At 55.9% G+C, this 15,019-nt stretch overlaps 1 protein-coding gene across 5 annotated transcripts in view; it reads left to right on the plus strand.

Moving 5' to 3' along the window:
• IQSEC3 (IQ motif and Sec7 domain ArfGEF 3) overlaps positions 1-5,307 on the plus strand; it is a 109,134-nt gene extending 103,827 nt beyond the window's left edge. For 3 of the 5 annotated variants that reach the window (XM_017545392.2, XM_017545396.2, XM_017545397.1), the window contains exon 14: positions 1,650-5,307. In XM_017545392.2, coding sequence (XP_017400881.1) covers positions 1,650-2,099 — 450 coding nt within the window. In that variant the 3' untranslated portion in view covers positions 2,100-5,307. The remainder of the gene's footprint in view (positions 1-1,649) is intronic. The other 2 variants (XM_017545393.2, XM_017545395.2) reach the window with 2 other exon arrangements.
• Positions 5,308-15,019: the final 9,712 nt, after the last annotated feature.

A 15,019-nucleotide genomic window follows, 5' to 3' on the forward strand; every position in this document is an offset into this window, starting at 1 on the left:
TGGACTGGAACAGCCAGAAATTCACCTGGCAAGGGGCCACTACTAGGTCCCGGTGGAGGAAGGCAGATGAGCACAAGCCTGTCCTGGCTCCTGGGGAGGAATTCAGAATACAAGCAGGAGGGAGAGGAGCCTGTGCCCTCCAGCGGCTTCTGCCTGAGTGAGGACCCTGGAGGGCTCCCCAGAGGCAGGTGGGCCCCAGCCATGCTCTCTGCCTGCCATTTCTTAGAAGGACAGTGAGGGGCTCAGGGCACCTTTCATTTGTGTAGCAGGACCTCAGGCCTGGAAAATGTGCCAAGGTTGGAGGCTGAGAAGGAAGAATAAAGCCTGCGACATGCCGAGTGTGGCAGAGGGCTCGTGAATATTGGGGGGGCAGACAAAGGCTGGGGAGCCTTGGGAGGGAAGCCGGCCCTAGGAGTGCACAGGTCCGGGAAAGGTATTCCCTGAATTCCAGCTGTAGCCAACAGGATGAGGAAATGCTGCTTTAGGGCGCCAGGACAGTTTTGGGCTGGGCCAGCTGGGTCTAGGCCTGGACGAGGTACCTCCCCTGCAGCTTCCATTTCCCCCTCTGTGCTCTGAGCACCAGCCCTAGGTGGTGCTGCCCGAGGACAGATGGCAGCCCAACAGGAAAATCACCAGAGAGGAGGGGGGTCTCAGCCTCCCCCAGAGGACCAGGTGTCTGGAGGGGGTGCATGGTGTCCTAGTCATAGGCAGGGCAGCTTGGGGGTGGAACAGTGTGAGGAGTTAAATCCCTCTCCTTCCAGAATCCTCTAGCCTCCCTTCCACCCATCTCCTCCCCCTCCCCCTGCTAGCAAGGGGAGGCCAGGCTAGTTCATAGTGAACTCCATGGTCTGAGGGAGGGGGCTCATGAGCACCATCTGGGCCACATCCTCCTGCCCCGCCTCGGGGATCGAGGTTAGAGCCCTCTCTGGGGATACCCTCCTGCAGCCAGGCAAGTTAACCAGGACCCAGCTTGGGCCAAAACGGCAGCTGGGGAGCTGGCTCTGCCCTCGGTTGTCTGGGCTGCTCTCCAATTGCAGGGTCATGGCCTTGGGGAGTCTCGGAGGACAGGTAGGTCCAGATCACCCCTTCAGGGATCCCTGGCATTCTGGGGTTTAAGCCTCTATGATGTCAAAGATGCCGGTGAGGCTTCCTCTGTAACAAGGCTGGAGGGAACAGAGGGACATGAAAGGCTCGAAAATGCTTGGCTCTATCCCTGGATCTGACCTCCTTTGCCTCAACACACTCCTGGGGGGTGGGGAGGAGCAAAGACCATGACCTCGGCTTTCAAGCTCAGAGTGTGGTGGAAAAGGAGGTGGACAGTAGTTTTCCCATAGCCCAGAGACACCCAGCAGGTCCATGAAGTCAGGCGCAGAGCTATGCAGAGCCCACCTCACAGATGAGGAGACTGAGGCCGCAGAGCGACGCTGCTCACGGTCAGTGGCAGAACATGCCAGCCTCTTGACTCCTCTCTCCCTCCTGGGCAAAAGCCAGGGTCAGAACCCAGTCTTCCTGCAGATGGAGAGATGGGGAGAGTGTCGGAGTAAGGGCTGAGGTGGGAGGGAGGACAGGGGAGGCTCAGGGCAGCCTGTCCTAGCAGCTGGGAATTAGTCTTGTAACATTTCATGCTTCTCTGGCTGTTTCTAAACTAGGTGTCAATTCACAACAGGCTTCAAACGTCCCAGCACAACTCCGGGCTGGGAGCCGAGAAGGGAGCACCGGCACTGCCGCCAGACCTGCAGCCTAGCCCCCTGAGACAGCAGCCCCCACCGCCGCTGCCGCCACCGCCGCCACCCCCGCCACCCACACCCCCGGGCACCCTGGTGCAGTGCCAGCAAATTGTCAAGGTCATTGTCCTGGACAAGCCCTGCCTGGCCCGCATGGAGCCCCTGCTGAGCCAGGCTCTCTCCTGCTACACCTCGTCCTCCTCCGACTCCTGTGGCTCCACACCCCTGGGCGGCCCCGGCTCCCCGGTCAAGGTCATCCACCAGCCCCCGCTGCCCCCGCCCCCACCCCCCTACAATCACCCTCACCAGTTCTGTCCACCAGGCTCCCTGCTGCACCGACGCCGCTACTCCAGTGGTTCAAGGAGCCTGGTGTAGACTCTGCCCCACTACCCTGCTGTCCGGGGAGGGCTGGCCACTGCAGGGCCTGCGCTGCCCCTCCGCTGCTCCCCATACCCTGGCACGATGCGTTCCTGGTCACTGATCGCCATCATTTTGGGAAAAGAATCCCAACCCCTGGCACCTGGGTTTGCCTCATCCAGCCATCCTTCCCTTTCTCGGCTGCACCCCACCTCCAGATCTGAAGATACCACCTCACTCTCCTGGGCCACCACTTCCCCTGGCCGCCACTTTCCCCCATTGGACCATGGAGTGAAGAAAGCTGGAGCTGAGGGTCTAACTAGCTTGCGGGCTTTGAGTCCGTTAGTGCCGGGGGTGGGGGCCTCAGGCCATGGGGCAGCAGCACGGGGCTGGCCTGGCCAGCAGCGGAGCACTAGACAGAAGACCTCTGGCTCACAGTCCATGACTAGCGCCTCTGTGGCTGTGCTGAGGGGAGGAGGGTTGGTCCAGCTCCCTGGAGGGTGGGAGGAGTGAGGAGGGGGGCTTTTTCTGCTGCCCCCACCCCCAAGCCTGGCACTCTCAGGAGGCTATTCCTTGGTCCCCAGGGACATTGGCTTTCCTGACAGTGTTCTTCTCCCTCTTCCCAGGACCTCTGCTTCCTCAGGAGCTGCCCAGACTCTAGAAAAGCTTAGAGAGAGAGAGGAGGGAAGGGGAGCACTTTTAGCTCTCTGCCAGTCAATTCAACAGGGCCATGGGATTGTGAGGTCATGTATCTGCAAATGCACCTTTTAAAAGAGTTTCCTAGTTCCCTAGCCCCAGCTAATACCCAGCCAGTGCCACGTGCGCACAGGCACATGCACACGAACGTGCGTGAGAACCAAGTCCATTTCTTCCATCGAGGAAGCAGAAGTGGAGACGGGGTTCGGTCCAAGTCAGGGCTCCCTCTTGCATGCGTCTGTGGCCTCCAGGAGGGACTTGGGTGCAGAGGTAAGCAAGAAAAACAGGGGATCCAAAGGCATATGCGTTTCCCCTGCGCCCCTCAGCCTTTAAATATTCCCCCCTCCTGAAAGGTTCTAGACACCCCCTCCATCAAGGGTGCCCAAGAGTCCCTGGACCCTCAAAATTGCAAAGGAGAGCCAAGCGGAGCTCACTGACTCCCAGGGCCCAGATCACCCCTTCAGGATGGGACAGCCAGCCTCAGGTGGCTCCACAAGCCCAAGCCTGGGGAAGGGCCCCTCCCTCGCCGGAGGAGAGGCAGCTGCCCCAGAGACCACAGGAGCCGTACCATGGCCTTCCCCGTCAGGCCCTATCAGGTTGAATCTGTCCCAAGCCCGGCCAGGCTCCAGCCCTGTGCCAGCAGCTCATTGCTGTCCTGTGTGCAGGTCTCCCTGCAACTTGGAGCCTGTGGTTAAGGCCTCCTGGGAGAGGCAGTGAACACGAATCAAGTCTGACATGGACTTGCATCTCCCCACCCCCCGCCCAGCCCCACCTGCAGTAGCGGGGGCCAGGTAGGAGGCAAGGATTGTTCCCTGCTCTCAAAGATTCCAGATGACCTAGTTTCATTTCGTGTGTGGGTGTGTGTGTGTGTGGTCACCCAGACGTCACTGTGATGTCACCCAGCGAGTCTATTTCTGGCCCTGTCTTTGTCGTCCCAGTTTCTGTAACTTGCAGCCAATTTGCCCTCTCCCCTGTGGCTGCCAGCCTGTCTGCTTCTCCCTTTCCTTGCTGCCCTGGCCGTCCTCTGTTCTCTGTAACAGAGATGCTCCAGTCATTGCCTTGCAGAAGGGAGCAGCTGGCAGATGTGGTGCACAAATTGAGACACCTCTGATGCCCTTGGCCAGGGCAGGGATCGCCCCTAAAGTGAAGGCCTGGAGAAGAGGTGTCAGGGACTTGGGAGGAGGTGGGGTTGTGAGAATGGGAGTGGAGGAATCTTAAAATAAGAGAAGCTGAAAATAGAGTGAAAACAATGACGAAGAGGCAGGAGTATGAGGTATGGGGGAAGAGGAGCTATGAGACTGGCTAAATATACTCATGGGGTGGGGGCCGTGGGGGCCCGGGACACTGCTCCAGACAGCCCCAGCCTGACAGGCAGGACGCGGTCCCCTGATCACATAGCTCTTCAAGCTTACAAAGTGCCCTCTCCCCTGTTGAGGGGCACAGCAACCCCAGGCCCTCCCTCTCACTTCAGCTGAAGCCCCAGCCTTCCAAATTGGAGCTAGCAAAAGTCTTAGGGCTGGCTCACATGTGGGCCTCTATCCGAGAACCAGGACTATCAGGCACCTCAAGGCCCCTGCCCCAGGGCAGAGGCCCGCCCCTTGGGTTGGTGCAGTGCTGCCCTGCATAGGCAGCTCAGGGAGTCTGCCTATGAAGCAGCCCAGCCTCGGGTCAGCACCCTGGGGAGCCAGTCCTGAGCTAAGAGGGGCATTTAACCCCTGAGGGCCTGGGGCAGGACACAGCTGGCCCTCCTTATCGTCAGGGGAAAGCATCAGTAACCTCCCTTCCCTGCTAAGTCCCCAGGCCAAGGTTGGGGCCCCCTCTGTCCCTGTCCCCAGAGCCCAGATCTCAGGGAGCTGGGAAAAGCCTCCTGCTCCCTCCCCAGGACATCAGACAGGGTAGGGCCTCCAGCCCCCGCAGAGCGCCAGCTGTGGGTGCCCTTGGGCCTTCCTGCTCTTCCAAGGTTGCGGGAAGAGTAGGGTGCTGACTAAGCCCCAGACCCAATCACCCCAAGATGGCCCCACTCCACCCCACCTTTGGGAAACCTGGTCCCCTCTCCTGATTTGATCCATTTGGCCCCAACTCCAGTCTGCAATAGGAGATGAAACTAGTTTTCCGCCCACTTTTAGGGAAATCCCACTCCTAGATCTGAAACGAGGCCTGCCGGCAGCTTGTTCTGGAAGCCTGCCTGCCTGTCTCCACATGTCTTGATCCAGCACACGCTGATCAGCCCTGCGTCTTCGCCGCCCCCCACACACACCAGCCCCCGTGGCCTGCCAGGAGTCTCTTTGTACCTACTAGGCTTCCCTGAAGACCATCTGTCCGTCCGTCCCTGTGTCTGCTGTACATACCTCCTGCTGCCTCTCCCCGCACACCCTTCGCCCATCAGAGAGAAACCTCTCTAAGGAAAGGCAGGGTGGCTGCACCCAGCAACTAATCCAAATGGCAAATATTTTGTAACAAAATAGCCCAGAGGTATTTTATCTGTTCAATTCATAGAGTTTTAGAGATTATATTGAAAGATGTCACTTGAGCACACCGTGTCGTGCCGTTTCTTTTGCTCTCCCAACAGGGAGGGCTCGCCTTAAATCAGAGCCTCTCCTCAGTGAGGATTTGAGGAGGACACTGGTGCCCTCAGCCCCTCAAGCTGCTCCCCCCTGGCCGCAGCAGCACCATTCCTTTCCCCAGAATAATGCACTCGTGTGCCATGGTTAGGAAGCCGTTTCTTCATAAAGGAGATGTGGGTGTGGGAAGCTCAGGTGAGTCATCCAATGGGTGGGCACTGGGAGCTGGGGGTGCAGAGCTGAAAACTGACCACGTGTGTGTGGGCCTGACCCCTCTAATACATAGATACATGCATACACCCGCTCACCCCACCTCCCTGACCACACACACACAAAGCTTTCAGCCGGTCCAGAAAGCAGGTTACAACAGAGACCAAAGGGTGCTTTGGAGAGAGGAGGCCCCCTGACAGCCCATAGGCCCCCAGTGGGGAGATGAGGACCACCTCTGGCCTGCTTGGCTTTCTTCAGTGAAGAGTGAGGGCATGTCAGGGTGTGGTGGAGGCTGTCCCATGGGTCATGCCAGACATCAGCTCCCAAGACCTGACTTCAGAGACAGGGTCTAGTTTGTCTGGCCCCTGGGTCCAATCTTCCTGAAATGCAGAAGCAATGGGCCCCATGAAAGGATGGGGGAAAGATTGTTGGGGACAGTGCACAAAGCCACAGAGAGCAATTCAGCAAACATATCATGAGCCCCAGTACGCCAGGTGCCCTACTGGGAGCCGGAAGGGATGCCAAGATTCTGGGAAGAATATGGATGTGACGGTAGCCCAGTGGCTGTAAGGAAGCAAGGAAGGCTGACATGAGGACTGGGAGAGGAAGGGGACTCGGCCAGATGTTCACAGTCAGGGCAGTGCTCAGCTCAGCTCCACGGGGGCTCGAGATGGGGCAGCTCTCCAGCAACACCGAGGCATCAGAGGAGGAGAGCGATTGGCTGGGCCCTCTGCCCCAGGACACCTGCAGAGAAGGCACCCAGCTCTCCTAGTGACCAGGACTCCAAACACCTAGAAATCCCGACAGCTCTAGCACCTTCCCCAGGCTGGGTCTTATTGTTCTTAGCTAAAGAAAAAGGAAACTTGACCTCACCCTCTTCCCAGGAAATGGGAAATTCCAGAATGAGCTGGAAGCCAGCTATGACCTATCCCATCCTGGGAATTCTCTGACCTGGGAAGCTGAGGACTGGCCCCTTGAGAGCACTCTGCAGGGACCCAGCTCAGCCAGGGCCTGGGAGAGGGCCAAGGGGCAAGACGGCCCTGCTGCTCTCTGTGCCGGATGCAGGCCAATGGCACCATTCGCCACATCTCGGGCCCCTGAGGTCATCTAGGATGAATACTTGTCTCTCCAGTGAGCGGGGGACCATTCTGTTCTGATACAAGCCATCTGGTGGTCCAGGCCCCTCTGGGCCTGTCTGCCATGGGGATGGAGAGCTACGGTCGATGCATCTCCCTCCATACTGACCCTTTGCAGATGGGAGAACGTCAAACTCATCAGTCATCGACTTAGAATGTTCCTGGTAAGGGGTCCCAGGATGTACTGGTTTCTGGCTGAGAGCAGTGACCCAGAACTAGTCCTGGAAATCAGGGTGAACTGAACTATAAGCTTGTGACCACCTGCAGAGTGCTGTTCTAGGTGCTGGGGGTATGCAGTGAAGGGGACAGGGGAAGTTCACGCTGCGGGGGAGGGGGGCATCCGCTGCTTTCAGCTGCGGTGATGGGGAGAGACTGTTTTAGGGTGAACATTCAAGGAAGGCCTCTCCAAGGAGGAGAATTCAACAAGGTCAAGGTCCAGCCTGAGGGCAGGTGAACAGTTCAGAGACCATCACTCCAGGCCGAATGACCACATATTTATGAGGCAGAAACCAAGACAATTTGTCAAAGAACTGTTTCCTGATACACCCATTTACCTATATGAAAAAAACTTATGAAAGTGTAAACACGAATTTCAAAACATCTTTACTGAGGAAAGCAAAATTGGCCTTCTAGCAAATCCGGAACAGACAATCACCATGGTCACAGGCCAGAAGAGGAAGTACTTAAGAGTGGGCAGTCAGGCTCTCTGGCCAGGCAGGGGTGGGGCAGGGGGTGGGGCAGCACTAAGGCCACGTGGGCAGCCAGCACCACATGAAGAGCAGGCCACCAAAGCAGACCCCAGGAAACACACACCAGCAACAGTGAGGCCAAGCTACCCTGAGCTGGGGCAGTTGCTGCTCAGAGCAAGCACGTGCTTGTGTGACCCTGCGCACTGACGCGGAGGCGCCCACGCCAGGCCAGCATAGCCTGCAGGCAGCCTGCTGTCCACCTCCTCCTCTGTCACCTCAAATCAAGAGGGCTCAGGTTTGCCATTTGTAAATTTTTCATTTATTTCTGTTTCAAAGAAGGAGACCAGGCTGGAGTGCATTGGTAAGATGACAGCTCACTGCAGCCTTCAACTCCTGGGCTGAAACCTTCTCATGACTCAGCCTCCCAAGGCGCCCAGACTGCAGCTGCATGCCGCCCTGCCCTGCTGATTTTTAAATTATTATTACTGTAGAGATGGGCTTCTCTCTCCAGCCTGGCCAACACGGTGAAACCTCGTCTCTACTAAAAATACAATAATTAGCCAGGCGTGGTGGCATGCGCCTGTAATCACAGCTACCTGGGAGGCTGAGGCACGAAAATCACTTGAACCCGGGAGGCGGAGGTTGCAGTAAACCAAAATCACGCCACTGCACTCCAGCCTGGGTGACAGAGTGAGACTCTGTCTCAAAGAAAAAAAGATGGGGGTCTCTCTATATTGCCCAAGTTGGTCTTGCACTCCTGGGCTCAAGGGATCCTGCCACCTCAGCCTCCAGAGTAAGCTGAGACTACAGGCATGCACCTTTATGCTTGGCTAATTTTGTTTTGTTTTGTTTTGTTTTGTTTTGTTTTGTTTTGTTTTGTTTTGTTTTGTTTTGTTTTGTTTGTAGAGACAGTCTCGCTATGTTGCCCAGGCTGGTCTCCAACTCCTGGCCTCAAGGAATCCATCCACCTCTGCCTAGGCCTGCCATTTTTAAATAATAGAATGGACTCCACGGTCTATTGCCCAGCAGTCCCAGGGAGTTCAGGGGCTGAAAGCCTTTCACATCTCAGCATGAACCCCATAGAACTGACGTGAAATTGATTTCTCTCCTTCAGGGGCTGACACTACACGGTTGTGGCCCCTGGCATGCCTCCTCCCATCCCAGCTCTGACAGATGTGGCCAATTGATCACTGCTTTCCGGGAGTCACCATCGATCCACATGCGCTGACTCCAGGATGAAATGAACTAGCCAGCTGCCCCATGGTGTCCTCATGTAGCCACCTGGAAGGAAGGCATGTTGACAGGAGGCAGCTTAGAGCAGCGGCAGCGGGCTGGAGGGTGGCCTTCCTAGCGCCACTGCTCTCAGGTCGCTCATGGACAGCGGCTCTGGGGGTGCTGGCTTTGGCTCCTTGGCTCTGCCCCTCAGGGGCTCAGGCTGCTTCCTGCCATGACTCCTCACTACTCAGCAACCCATCAACAACCCTGTGCACCAGTTCCCCTCACTCACCTTCTTCAGGGCAAGCCACATGGCCACCGGGGTCACAAGAAGACTGCTCCAAACAGGGCAAAGACTCGGGAACAAAGGCAGACCCTGTGAAGGGCAGGGGAGGTGCTCCCTTCAGGAGAACGTGAGGCCCAGCCAGAGTCCAGCAGCCTGGAGCCAGAGGCTAAGTTCTGATCTGCTCCCCTTCCCTTCCCAGGATGGCAGCCAGGCCCCAAGATAGACCCAAGCCCCTGTCAGAGTCAGGGAGGTTAAATGAGGGTGCAGGATTGGGGGGTGGAGAGAGACAGGTCCAGAAGTGGTTCTGCCAGAATTCCCTTCTGGATGGGCCGGAGGAGAGGGAGCTCAGCTCAGTTGGTGGGCGGGATGGGAGCACTCTCCTCCCCTGCGCCCTCCCTCCCGTGCCCCTGCAGGTCTGGGTGGCTTCCCTCCCTAGGGAACCAGGCTGCCTAACCCACTAGCCCGCCCCTAGCACCTCAGCACTTCCTGCTCCCAACACCCTAAGGACTAAGTGACCTCAGGCCTGGCTCTGGAAGAACTGTGGGAACCAGCTGCAGGGAAGACAACCCAGCTGTCGTTCCCATGTTTCCAACTGCCTAGACAGACCTGCTTTGCCCTCCTTTCCTCAAGAAACCCTAATGCCCTTTCCTTCTGAGACATCGGGGCTAGGCACTGGCCTCCCTCCCTATGCCCTCAGAGGAAACGGAAGACAGGGGAGTCACGAGCCCGCAGGGCCAGGCCTGCCGGCTGCAGTCACCTGCAGGCAGGTCAGTCACCCTTCTATGGCTAAGGGGGGTACTTCACTTAACAGGTTAAAAAAGAGCAACAGAATAAGCCCAAAGGAAAGAAATAACAAAGACAAAACCAGAAGTATAGAAAATATATATGCAATAGAAAAGATTAACAAAACCAAAAGCTCTAAGAAATGACAAAGTTGACAAACCTCTGACAAGACTGATCATGAAAAAGAGAGCACAAATCAATAACCCGAGGACCAACAGGAAGAACGTAACCACAGATGCTGCAGATTTTTAAAATAAAATAAAATACTGTAATCAACTATAAAATAAAATAAACTATAAACCTATGGCAATAATTTTGAAACCCTCCACAAGATGAACACTGTCCTAGAAAAATATCTTACTAAATCTTCCTCAAGAACAAACAGAAAATTGGGGATGTATAACCATTAAATCAAGTAGAATAGGTAGTTACAAGTCTTAGAGCCAGGAATCTCAGCACTTTGGGAGGCCAAGGCAGGAGGATCATGTGAAGCCAGGAGTTGAAGGTCAGCCTGGGCAACATAGTGAGACCCCCACCAATACACACATTGTAAAAATAAGCAAAGTATATGCAACTGCAGTCCCAGCTACTGAGGTGGGAGGGTCACTTGAGCCCAGGAAGTTGCACCACTGAACTCCAACCTGGGCAACAGGGCGAGATCCTGTTTCAAAAAAAAAAAAGAAAGACAGGACCAGATATGGTGGCTCAAGCCCGTAATCCCAGCACTTTGGGAGGCCAAGGTGGGCAGATCACTTGAGTTCAGGAGTCCGAGACCAGCCTGAGCAACATCGTGAAACCTCGTCTCTACCAAAAATACAAAAAATTAACGTCACTACACTCCAGGCTGGGTGACAGAGTGAGACTGTCTCAAAAAAAATAAAAAAGAAGTAAAGTCTATTCACCACCACCCATCCCCCACCCCCAAGAAAAATCACACACACAACACCAGGCCAGATGATTTTTCAAAATTCTACTACACTTCAAGGAACAGATAGTCCCAATAGCATGCTAACTCGTTCAGAAAAGAGAAAGAACTCCAAACTCCTTTTTTTATGAGCATAGTGTAAACTTAAAAAGGACAAAAACTAAAGCAGACAAGGACGATCTGAGAAAAGAAGACTACCAACCATCTTGCTTATGAGCGTAAATACAGAAATTCTAAACAAAACATCAACAAACTGAATCTAGTACTGAATAACAAAAAAGATATGCCATAACCAAGTAGGGTTTGCCCCAAGAATGAAAAGATGATTAAATATTAGAAAAATCTAATCATATAATTTGTTACTTTAACAAATTAAAGGAGAAAACCAATATGATCAGCTCAATAGATGCAGAAAAAGCAATCCATAAAATTTAACCCCTACAATTGATTTGGAAAAAAAACTATAGAACTTGGAATGGAAGAAAACTTCACAGACTAATAAATGGTATCTATAAAAAATCATCAGCCGGCCTGCTGTGGTGCCTCACACCTGTAATCACAGCACTTCGGGAGGCCAAGGCTGGAGGATCACTTGAGGTCAGGAGTTCGAGACCAGCTTGGCCAACATGGCGAAGCCTCTTCTCTACTAGCTAGTCATGGTGCCTTATGCCTGTAATTCAGCTACTTGGGAGGCTGAGGCATGAGAATCGCTTGAACCCGGGGGGCAGTGAGCCAAGATCACGACACTGTACTCCAGCCTGGGCAACAAAGTGAAATCATGTCTCAAAAAAAAGAAAGAAAAAAATCACCAACCATCACATCACACCTACTAGTGAAATGTTAGGCTTCCTGTCAAAACCAGGAAGGAAACAAGGATGGCTGCTGCCACCGCTTCTAGCTACCAAGTGAAGGAAAACAAGAAAAAGAAAAAAATCATGATCAGAGAAATAAAACTGTCATTATTTCCAGACAGTCTGATTGTCTATGTAAGACAAGCTAAGGAACCAAGAGAGAAAAAAAAAATTATAATTATTAACCCAGAGAAAAAGGCTGAGGCTGGACAGGGAGCCCTGGTCTCTGGACAGCTGGCCGGGAAAGGCTGCTCCCGGCAGCCCCACCTGCCATCATGGCTGCTCCCTGTCCTGCTGCCCCCAGGACCCTCCTATCAATGGCAGACCCAAATTCCACTTGCACCTGTTGAGAACCCACTCTGGCTACCTTTGCTTGCTCCCTGTGCCCGGGGTCTTACTGAGGTGGGGACTGAGTCTTGCTCTGGGAGGGATTTGCCCACTTGGAGTCCCACGTGCCGGCGTGCAGCCTCGGAGTTCTGGCCTCGGAGTCAGGGCATTTTGGATGCGACTGCCGCCCTCCATGTGTAAGTGAGATGTGCTTGGGCAGAAAAAGCCTCCGAATGTGACTGCACTGGAAGTTTGAGCTGGACTCTTGTTATAGCCATGGGTTGGGCACTGACCCTGTGGAGGATGCAGGCCTGCAAGGGCTCAGCCTTGGCAGGGAGCAAGCTCCCCTCTCTCTGTCTATGGCATCACCTGGCAACTTGGGCTCGCCTCCCTGACCAGTCACTTCCCCATCGCGTGCCAGCAGGCTCCTCAGACCCAACCAGTGATCTGCCCCTGCTGTGGCCAGACTGGAAGCAGAGGGCACTGGAATACAGAACAGCAGGCCCAGGGCACAGACCCATCTCAACTCTGTGCCACCTGCCAGGTTTGGCTCCCATCTCTCCCCATCTCCGGCACACACATCCTCCCCTGGCCGCTGCATCACTGGGTGGTTAACAAGTTTCTCCTCCCTGTCAGCCCTTGTTACTTCACTGAGCAGCAGAACCCGCAGGGAAGCCGTGTGGGCTGGGTCGCCAGGGAGCTGGGCACGTGAGCATGGGGGTGGCAGGGACAGAGGCAGCCAGTCCTCACCGCCTCACAGCAAGTAGAGGGTGAGCCCAGGCTCAGGGGAGTGATCTGGAGGGGTCAGAGGAGGTGAGGCTGTAGGAGAAAGGCAGGGGGCACAGGCAGGAAGGGCACCAGGGTGCTAAGGGACACCTCTGACGAGGGGCTACACCTGACCTTCCAAGTGGGTGACTCGTGCACTCTGGGAAGTGGCCACAGCAGCACCCACATGCCAGAGTGCACACTAAAGTTCAACTGTCCAGGAGCACACTCGACCCAACAAAGCCCCCCATGGGAAGAGCCCAAGGCCTCCCACCGGTGGCCACCAGCCACTGTCAGCCAGGCGAAGGAGCTGCGCATAAGTGGGCCCAAGGGTGGGTATTAGTTACTTACTGCTGTGCAAAAAATCACCTCAAAACTTACCGCGTCAAACAACCATGTGCATTTCTCCCCTCTCACTGGGGTCAGGCATTCGGGGCCCACTTGGCTGGGCATTTCTGGCTCAGGGCCTCTGAGGCTGCAGTCCCCATCTCAGCCAGGGCTGCTGCCACTCAAAGGCTTGGCTGGCTGGGAGGATCCAGTTCCACGTAGTGTATTCACTTTGCAGCAAGCTCCTGCTGTTGGCCATTGGCGGGAAACCTCGGTTCTACATGGCCACTCTATTGGGTCAGCTGTCCCCCCAGACAGGTGAGCTTTGGCGTACATTGTGCCACATGGGCACCACTGTGGCCTGCCACTTGAGTAGCTCTGAAATTAGAGGTAGCCACTACCCTTCTTTGGGAGAGGGACTTGACCCAAGATGAATGAATAGCATCAAAGGGTGTGAGGTCCGCACAGGAGCAGGCTGGAGCCTGTGACCGTCCTGCTACCACCCCTTCTGAGGCACCAGGACTCGCGACCACTGCCCTCTGCTGTCCCTTGCATCACACCCAACGGCTCCTGTTCCCTCCCAGCCCAAAGTTCTCACTTCCTCCGCGAGGGCACAGGTTATGAATTCAAATGCTCGAAAACATGAATATGTGAAAAAGCCAGGTGTGGCAGGAACTGGGGAGCCTGGGGCAGACCAAAGAGTGCCTGAAGGCGTTTGCTGCAAAATCCATTTTTTCATGCCATACTGGCCAAACAAATCACAGCTGCCAGATTTGGCCTCTGTCCACCAGTGTGCAACTCAAACACTACAGGAGACGAGATGAAAGCAAACCCAGATCACGACCCCACCCACGTGCTGCTGCTTACGCACGCACGTCGGTGCACACCCACACGCACAGGCGCACGCACTCACGTGCACACACAGGCACAAATACACACCTGTACTGGTGCTCTGGGCAGGCTGGAGAGTGAAACAATTGCTCCTCGCCCAGGTTGTGGAGCCCTTATGGCTGGGTCCCCGTGAGCCGCGAGGTTGGCCCGAAGTCCCTTTCCTCACCCCCTGTTCCCTCCGTCCCCAGCCCCATCCAGATCCCTTTTGACTCATCCAGAGAATGGGAGCGATGGAGGGAGGAGCTGTGGGCGCTCTCAGCCAGGGCAGAGAGCTTGCGGGACAGGCTGTGCGCCGAAGCCAGGGGGTCTGGGGCAGCCGAGAGGATGGTGCATTGGTGCAGGGCGGGGGAAGCTGGAAGACGCAGGTGTGGTCCGCAGAGAGCCGGAGCCAGAGCGTCCCCACCAGGGTGCCGCCCCGCGGGGTGCCGCGGCGTTTACAGGCGGGGAGAAGGCGGCAGGAAGGATTGGACTAGCTGCAGGTGGGGGCGGACGGCGGGGAGGGGAGGCGCATGCCCGCGTGCGAGGGGCCCCTGGGGAGGGCGGCGGGGACAAGGCGCGGCTCCGCTCTGCCACCGGGCGGCTGCAGACGGCTCTGCGCCGACCTCGCCTTCGCTTTCCGTAAGATCCGACCTCGTAACTGAGAGCGTTTGGCTGAAGCCGTTGTTCTCCGTCTCTTTCCCTGGGCCTCCAGGAGCGAGGGCACAGGTGAACAGAGCAGTCCGGAGCGAGACAGGAGGGGCGGTCAGAAGCTAAGGTCCTCGGGATGGTCTGGGGCTGTCGAGGACGGAACTCAGCCTAGCCAGACCTGATTTTTCCTGCAGCCACTGGGCAGGGGCTCCAGGTGACATCTATATATGAATCATCCCCTCACCCCTGGTGGCTTCCCTTGCCCCAGGAAACTTCCCTGAAGTTCCCACCCCAGTCCCAGTCTCTCTCCTCCCTTGGCTTCTGAACACAAGAGCATTTAGCTTATCCAATCCTGCCTTCCTCCTCCAGGAAGCCTTCCAGCCAAGGAAGAGGCTGGTGGGATTTGGCAGGGGTGTGGGGAGAGGAGAGGATGAGAAAGGGGTGGAGCAATGTGTGGCGGCTAAGGAGAGCACCCCCCTACACCCACTCACTGGGAGACTATCGCAGACTCCATGCACTCCCTGGGGAAGAAGAGGTGGCAAGGGGCAAGAATAAGAGTCTGGGAGGGCCTTGGGAGGGACGATGGGTGGGGAGAGCTCCTCACCACCTCCAACAGAGGGGCCTCTCTGCCCCCACCCCAAGAGGCATA

Source organism: Cebus imitator, unplaced genomic scaffold (genome assembly GCF_001604975.1).
Source record: "Cebus imitator isolate Cc_AM_T3 unplaced genomic scaffold, Cebus_imitator-1.0 Scaffold179, whole genome shotgun sequence".
Lineage (NCBI taxonomy): Eukaryota > Metazoa > Chordata > Mammalia > Primates > Cebidae > Cebus > Cebus imitator.